This window comes from Vigna unguiculata, chromosome 3 (assembly GCF_004118075.2).
Source record: "Vigna unguiculata cultivar IT97K-499-35 chromosome 3, ASM411807v1, whole genome shotgun sequence".
In the NCBI taxonomy this organism is placed as follows: domain Eukaryota; kingdom Viridiplantae; phylum Streptophyta; class Magnoliopsida; order Fabales; family Fabaceae; genus Vigna; species Vigna unguiculata.
In genome coordinates, this window is record NC_040281.1 from 1349360 (window position 1) to 1356997 (window position 7638).

The 7638-nt window shown below is 33.7% G+C and overlaps 1 protein-coding gene across 6 annotated transcripts; it reads left to right on the forward strand.

The window, feature by feature from the left end:
* Positions 1-67: 67 nt before the first annotated feature.
* LOC114177204 (carbon catabolite repressor protein 4 homolog 3-like) lies at positions 68-7638 on the forward strand. Of its 6 annotated transcripts, none has more exons than XR_003603110.1 (12): positions 68-621; positions 1933-1998; positions 2255-2307; positions 2403-2484; positions 4440-4526; positions 4949-5041; positions 5137-5169; positions 5298-5410; positions 6354-6459; positions 6555-6648; positions 6750-6834; positions 7335-7638. XR_003603110.1 is itself a non-coding variant. In XM_028062466.1 (12 exons), the coding sequence occupies exons 1-12, from the start codon at positions 241-243 to the stop codon at positions 7446-7448; spliced, it is 1296 nt and encodes a 431-aa protein (XP_027918267.1). In that variant the 5' UTR covers positions 74-240; the 3' UTR covers positions 7449-7638. The 6 variants fall into 6 exon arrangements, 4 of the variants coding, with proteins under 4 accessions (XP_027918267.1, XP_027918269.1, XP_027918268.1 ...); XR_003603111.1 differs by lacking the exon at positions 7335-7638 and adding an exon at positions 7221-7240; XM_028062466.1 differs by having other exon boundaries at positions 74-621; positions 6563-6648; positions 7338-7638.

The following is a 7638-nucleotide window of genomic DNA, read 5'->3' on the forward strand; positions in this document are numbered from 1 at the left end:
CGTGACACGTATTAGTTATCTACTAAAAGGACCCAATTGATACCAATTTACAAAAATAGGACCGAATTAAGATTAATAAACAAAAACGAAGACCATCGTATTTTAACCTTTTCTTTTCCAACTTGTAGCATTTTAGAGGGAAGGAAATGCATTGGGATGAGATAACGAATTGTGGCGCTATTCTAATAAACTTGGCGTTCCGTTGTTCGTTCAATTTCAAGGGAGAGAAGAGAGAGAGTAATGGCCTCCTCTGCATATTCGTCTTGGCTCGTGCTCTCATCCACCAGCACCAAACACAAACCCTTCTTCTCTGTCCCCAGCTGCTTCAAATTCAATGTTCCCATCGCTTCACAAATCCAATGGCATTCAGATTCGTATACCCAAAGAAACCTTCGTCCCCCTCCCGAAATTAAACGCCATTGGGTGGAAGCATCTGATAAATCTTTGGATTCTCCGGAAAGATTCACAGTGGCCTCTTACAACATACTGGGAGATAGAAATGCTTCTCAACACTCGGATTTATACGTAAACATTCCTTCTCGTTACATCAAATGGGATCGTCGCAAGAGGGTGATTTCTGATGAGCTTCTTGGATGGGACCCTGATATTGTCTGCTTACAAGTACCCAACTTTTCACCTTCTTTGCATTTGTTCCATTTTGTTCGATATATTTGTCAGGCTAAAAAAATGCACTTATACTTTCAGTTTAATGCATTTAACTTCAAGAAGTTTCGTTTTGGTCATGTGTTTGGAACTTGCAGACATGTGTGTGTTTTCAGTGAGCCGTCCAAACCCTTCAAATTATGCTTCATGCCATGATTTTACCTATATGATTTAGGAAAACGTGCATATAAACATTACTAGCTTCATCATACGTCCTTTTTTTTACCAAGAGACAATGATGAAAATGAATCAAGTTAAATTTTGTAAGCCTGAACATGACATTTTTCTGTTAAATACTAATTTTTTAGTAAGTCTGTAAAGGAGATAGTAGTCTGAATTTACATGTACGTCAGACTAACAAATTTAACCTTTTAAATAGATAAGTATATAATTCCAAAACATAATAATAATGCAAATAAATTTGATTCTCTTCAAATGATTTCTATTTGATATATAAATATCTATTTAAAAAGATTTAATCTAACTTATTTAGTAAATACATGATCCACTGATATAGCTTGATCTGATTCTATCAAAAGTGAGAGAGAACTATTATACGCTACTGCAGACTGACGTCTGAAGTGTATAAACTGTTGAGATAAAATGGTTAGAATAACCCAGGGAAAGGTGCTGAGTTAACTTATACCGGAAGGTAAGATGTTAAATAATAAACAATGTACAGAATTGATGACCATCATCAATTATAGAAAAGATAGAAGTATTATATAATTCTCACTGTTTAGATATAATTATTTTGTATTAGGTGTACAAAGATATTCATTCTGCTTCTGAGTCTGCTATAGGTATATAAATGTATAATTGATGTGAATGTGATTCTTACAGACACGCATGGAGTAAATTTCGTAGGACTAATCGGATGGTCGATATGCAATACAGATATTATTCCTTCACGAGTGGCTTAGATTTTACCTAAAATTACCTAAGCAAAAGTATTATGCATGGGTAGAAGTGAAATCAGATTGTTCATTTAACCAAAGTAAAATAAAACAGAAAAAAATGTGTATGAAAGTTTAAAACTTACTAGGATGGTGAGTGGTCCTACCCACTTAAGAACAGGGGAGATAAAAAGATGAAACAAAGTTGCTGCCACCCGCCACAGCCAGTAGTCGTAGAAACCACCACTTTTTGCATTTATACCTGATTTCTGAAAGTGAAGGTACATGGACACCGTTAAGAAAATCCTCGCTGAAAACACACACGTACTATTTATTTCCTGCAACTTTACCACATTCGAAATTGTATTGTCAGGAGGTGGATAAGTATTTGGAACTTTCAGACATTATGGTTAAAGCAGGATATGCTGGATCTTATCAGGTAGATTTTCATTTTCTTTCAAAATTCTGATTTCTTCTCTGGTTTTGACTGACTGGTATCTTCTTGATCAAATTTGGTTCATTCAAAATAAAATAAAAAGGTTAGTTCATTTGAGTGGCATCGTTCATCATTAAACAGGCTGAAGTCTCTATACTACTGTGAAATTTGTCATTATCTTATGCATAGTAGTGTTGCACCACCATATATTGGTGTGTGATTATTGAGAACCTAATGAATTGCGTGCATGGCTCTGTAGAGACGCACAGGAGATTCAGTTGACGGATGTGCCATGTTTTGGAAAACTGATAAGTAATTAATCTATTGATTGCCAATTGCGTTCTGAGATAAAAAAAATTGATGAATCTAATCCATTGACTTGATTACTTTTTCATTATGTTTGTTAGGTTCCGGCTACTAGAAGGAGAGAACATTCAATTTAAGGACATTGGCCTTCGTGATAATGTTGCCCAACTGTCAGTTTTTGAGGTATCCCTTCTTTGATGTCGACTCCTTTCTTTAATCATATGACCACGGTTGGTCCTTGCTTTTTAGTATTTTGAAACTTTATTCTAAGTTCCTGTACTATACTAAAGTAAGACACTTTAACATAATGACATATACCATTAATTAATTTAGTTGAGTTTATTGAATTTTTTAAAAACTGTTACCTATAACATTTTTTCCTCTATGTTAATGACTTTTAAAGTTCTTGTATAATTTTTCACTATTAAAAAAACACACATACTCATAAGTGACAAATAAAGAAAAGAACTTTAATGTTGTAAAATGTCTTAAAAAGAACCGTCGATCTCTTCTAAAATGTGCCTTATAAATATTATTTTTCATTGGAAAGAATATCTTGGATTTTTAAACGATTGAATGGGTGTCAAATTTCTATCCAAGGACAATGTGAACTTAGGGCTGACAAAATGGACAGTTTAGTCTGGTCTGACAAACCGAGTCGAAAAATTGTGCTAATTTAACTCTATATCGAGTTAATTTACCTCAATTTGAAAAAACAATGAAAATAATTCTAAATTAAAAAATGGAAAGTAAAGGGAATTTTAAATTTAAGTAACATAAATAAAAGTAACTTTAATATTTAAATATAATAATTTAATATATAAATCTTAATAAAGGTGTATATTTTAATAAAAACAATAGCTTTAAATTATAGTTATTAATTTTAAAAAATGGATTGGTTTATGAGACTAAAAATAAGGAAGACAGACTGTCCTATCTTAAACGTACTAGTCTGTACAAAAGTGAGTACCAGCTGGAATACTGAGAGATATAAGGAGAAGGAAGAGTTGGTTTTGACTGTTAGTGAGTTAGTTAGATATAAATAGAGGAAGAATGATAGGGGGAGAGGGAGAATTGTTATCATTATAAATTGATTACTGTTTCTTTCCGAAGGGAACCCTTGAAGTTTTCTCTCTTATTCGTTGTTCTTTTCCTTCACCATATTCAAAAGAATTAGTATTTCTTTTTTATTTCAATTCTTCGTTCCTAACAATTAGACCTGCCGGATATATTAAGGGAGGGCACCGTTAGTGGAGATAGAAGTCTTCTCATTGCATGGATCGTAAGAGTCGAGAAACTCTTTGAGGAGGTTCAAGAAGTCTTCTCTTCTGATTCCTTGAAATTGAAATTCATGACCATGGAGAGAGTGACAATGTCTTGGTTCTATTCTTGGTCCCAGAGAATTCCTATTCAGATTGGGAGTCATTTTCTCCAACTTAATCAAAATATTCAGAGATAGGTATGGTAGCCACACCTTTAAAAAATTGAAGATCTTCAAGCAAGAAGAGTAAATTGAGATGGAAAACCACATCCAAGAAGTAGAGACACTAATCAAGAAATAAAGAATAACCACGACAAAGGGCAAGATGAGCGTCCTAGATCTTGGTGAAATGCCATAAAGCGTCAAGAACTACAATGACAATGTGTTGTGTGGTGACAAGATCTGTTTTCCTGCAAGAAAGACAAGTGACAACGTTGAGTTATACGGTACGTGGAAAAGCACCACAGTGATCGATGAGCTTATTCTAGGTGTTTATTTTTGGGAGGACCTAGCTTCCACAATTTTAACCTGGATGACAAGGTTTATTTTTGGGAGGGAGGGGTACTATTGTTAGATATACGGAGAAGGAGGAGTTAGTTAAGATAGTTAGGCTATTAATGAGTTCTTTTGTTCGTCAGTTAGATATAAATATGGGAAGAAGAATAGAAGAGAGGGAGATTTGTTGTCATTGTCAATTGAACATTGACTCTTCATGAAGGACAAATACTTTGGGAACCCCTTGCTTTTTATAATGCACATTATCTTACGTAAGTTTGAAGCAGCAGCACATATCCTTTATCGTCTTAGTGTTATTATTGTAAATATTGTCTTATTGCATGTCGTTATCTGTATTTCTAACTTCATCCTGTACAGGCAGATGTGTGAATCTTACTCAAGAAGACTGTTAGTTGGTAACATCCATGTACTTTACAACCCAAACAGGGGAGAAGTTAAATTAGGTCAAGTAAGTGTTTCATTCATCTATTCCAAAGAAAATGTTTGTTGAGTGTCTTTCTTCTATTATAGCTAGCAATCTTTTGGAAATTAACATTGATGCCCAATTTTCTTTACTAAATTCAAAAACATATTTAAGAAGTCTGTTTAATATGTGAGATATTTCTTGATACAATTGAATAGGGTTTTAAGCATTAATTGCTCAAACTCTGTTTGCATGTGTTAGTTTTGGTCTTCTTTTCACAGTTCCTTCCACTTTTTTTTATCAATTGAGAATTCTATTCTCAGCTTATCAATTTTTCATCTGGTAAAGTACTTATGTTATCTGTAAGAAATACAGTCGACTAGGTATTTCACCTTATTTTTCAGTAGTCAAGTCAGATTTGCCTTCCTTGAACTGGCTGATTGAAATTGAAATATTTAATATTGAAGATTCGTTTTCTCTCGTCAAGAGCACGGTGTCTCTCAGAGAAATGGGGTAATACCCCTGTTGTGCTAGCTGGTGATTTTAATAGTACTCCTCAGGTGCCATATTCCAGAAAGCAGACAGTATTTTTCATTTAGTTTGAGTTCTTCATTCTTTACATACTGAATTCTCTTTTTTTATTGTTCATCAACAGAGTGGAATATATAAGTTTTTGTCATCATCTGAGGTATATCACATTCACCTTATATTGGTTTTTGTTTGTGCCATGATAAAGAGATTGTTCATGCCGTGAGTACAAGCAAATAGTATTACTGAAGACACTCACTTGAAACTAGGTGTGGTTTGCAATTGCAGCTTAATGTCAAGCTGTATGACAAAAAGGAATTATCTGGACAAAAACGGTGCCGTCCTGCTCAAGTTTTAGGGGAGAATAAAGAAACCGTTGGTCCAGTTGTCACCCTAGACGGGTACTTTTTCTTCTGGATGATTTTTAAATGAAGCACATACAGAAGAAAAATAGAATGAATTAACAATGTAAAATTAATCAAATTTCTTGCATAAGTTTAAAATAACTTGTGCATGTCAACTTTTTCAAAAGCTGGTGACGGCTAAGCTTATGGTGGTTTAAGGATTTACACCTTTTAATTGCATAGCTGTTACTTTCTATTTCTCTTTTCGAACAGCCTCCTCATCTAACTTCTCCATAAGTATTTTTGCTTACTAGTAATAGAGTTTTATGATTGAAAAACTACAATGCAGGTGTGCATGTATATTATATACTTATAAATCGAAGAATTATTCAGACTCAAGCTGACAGGGTATTCGTGTAATAATAACTTTTGAATACAATTTTCAGATGAGATAGTTTTGCATTTTCACCACTTATTATTTTCTTCAGATAATTTCTACTGATGTTTTGCTAATACCTTTCATAAATATGACTAGATGGGTATAGGATAGGTATATTTTGATATCGAATGTAGAAGTTTTAATCATATTTACCGAGACCTAAAACAAAAAACAATGTAAATATCTTTTGTATAAGGGTTGGAGCACCCCAAGTGCATATATATATATATATATATATATATATATATATATATATATATATATATATATATATATATATATATATATATATATATATATATACTTTGCTGATAAAAAAAACCTTTCATAGATATGAATTTAACACTATTGCACGAGACATGCATTTTAGCAGATTTAGTGTGCTGTAAATTGGACATTATTACCTTTTTTCTCTTGGTAGAGTTTTATATTATTGACCTACAACAATACAATTGTGCTATCACTTTCTCATCTGCTAACTGCAAAGAATGCGTGTTTTTTGAAATTTTTTGTGCTATTAGATTTTATCTCAGTATTATGTTCTCAACCTACTGTTTCCAGCTTGTTATGTTGGACAGATGAAGAGATAAAAATAGCAACTGGAGATTCTCAGTGTCATTTGGCTGTGCACCCATTGAAGCTGAATAGTTCGTATGCTACAGTTAATGTACCTAATTATTCCCTTGCAACCTATTGCTACCATATATGATTTCCACAGTTAATTCCTCTGGCCCGTACCAACAAAATAGTAAAGTTGTAAAGCTTTTCAGGGTTCAACAAGTACACGGGGATTCAATGATGAACCCTTGGCAACTTCCTACCACTCAAAGTTTCTTGGCACTGTAGATTACTTATGGTAATCAAACCCTGTCAAATATTTTGGTTGTTAAAAATATGATTGTTATGGCCTTATTGATTGCAATTACCAAAGTATAAGATTCACTGCCCTTGATGCAGGTACTCTGACGGTATTGTACCTACTAGAGTTCTTGATACCGTTTCAATTAGTGATCTCCTGAGGGCAGGTGGCCTACCATGCAAGGTATTCGTGCTTGGCTTTTAAGCTACTAAGTGATCAAGAATGCTAGGAATGGGGTTATGGATTTTTCCATATTGTAATGCAAAACATTGTTAGTAAATTTAAGGTTTAAGATGTTAAGGGTGCTCAGAGGTTGACCTATAATTTAGAGGCTCGAAGAAATTTATCTGTGTTTTAAACCACACACCTGCATCCCATAAAACAGAAGATTAGAAGGGAAGGTTGAAACTTTTCTTTGTAGTGTGGTTGTCATGACAGTAGAATTTGATATGACTTGGCCTTTTTCAACATGTGTTGATGCTTTAAAGTTGGTAATTCTCTAAATTGGAAGAGTCTAACCATTTTTCCAAAAAGGTTTCATTCATAGCATTTCGATCGTGGTTTTGCAGAGCTTTTGAATTGAAATAGCACTTCTGTAGGATCATCTTGTCAAACTACATCGTCTACACTCTACAGTGCACTTTTTTTTTCACCATCTAACCAGTCTTTTCCTTGATTAATAGAAGGTGGGAAGTGATCATTTGGCCTTGGTTTCTGAATTTACTTTCTCAGTTACAAACAATGAACCTACAGACATAATGGCGGTAGGAGAAGCAGCACCAGCTATAAGATATTGAAGAGCCTAACAATCAACAGTCATAAGGAAAACTGCTTTTTTCTTTCTTGTTTACTTATAGTTGTACTTGTTGATGTCAACACAGTGGTATTCGTGGCATTACTTGTCATGCACCTTAACAAAGCCAAAAAGTTGTACCATACTTTTTTGGAGGTAAATGTAAATGTAACAAAGTTACAACGTGAAAAAAA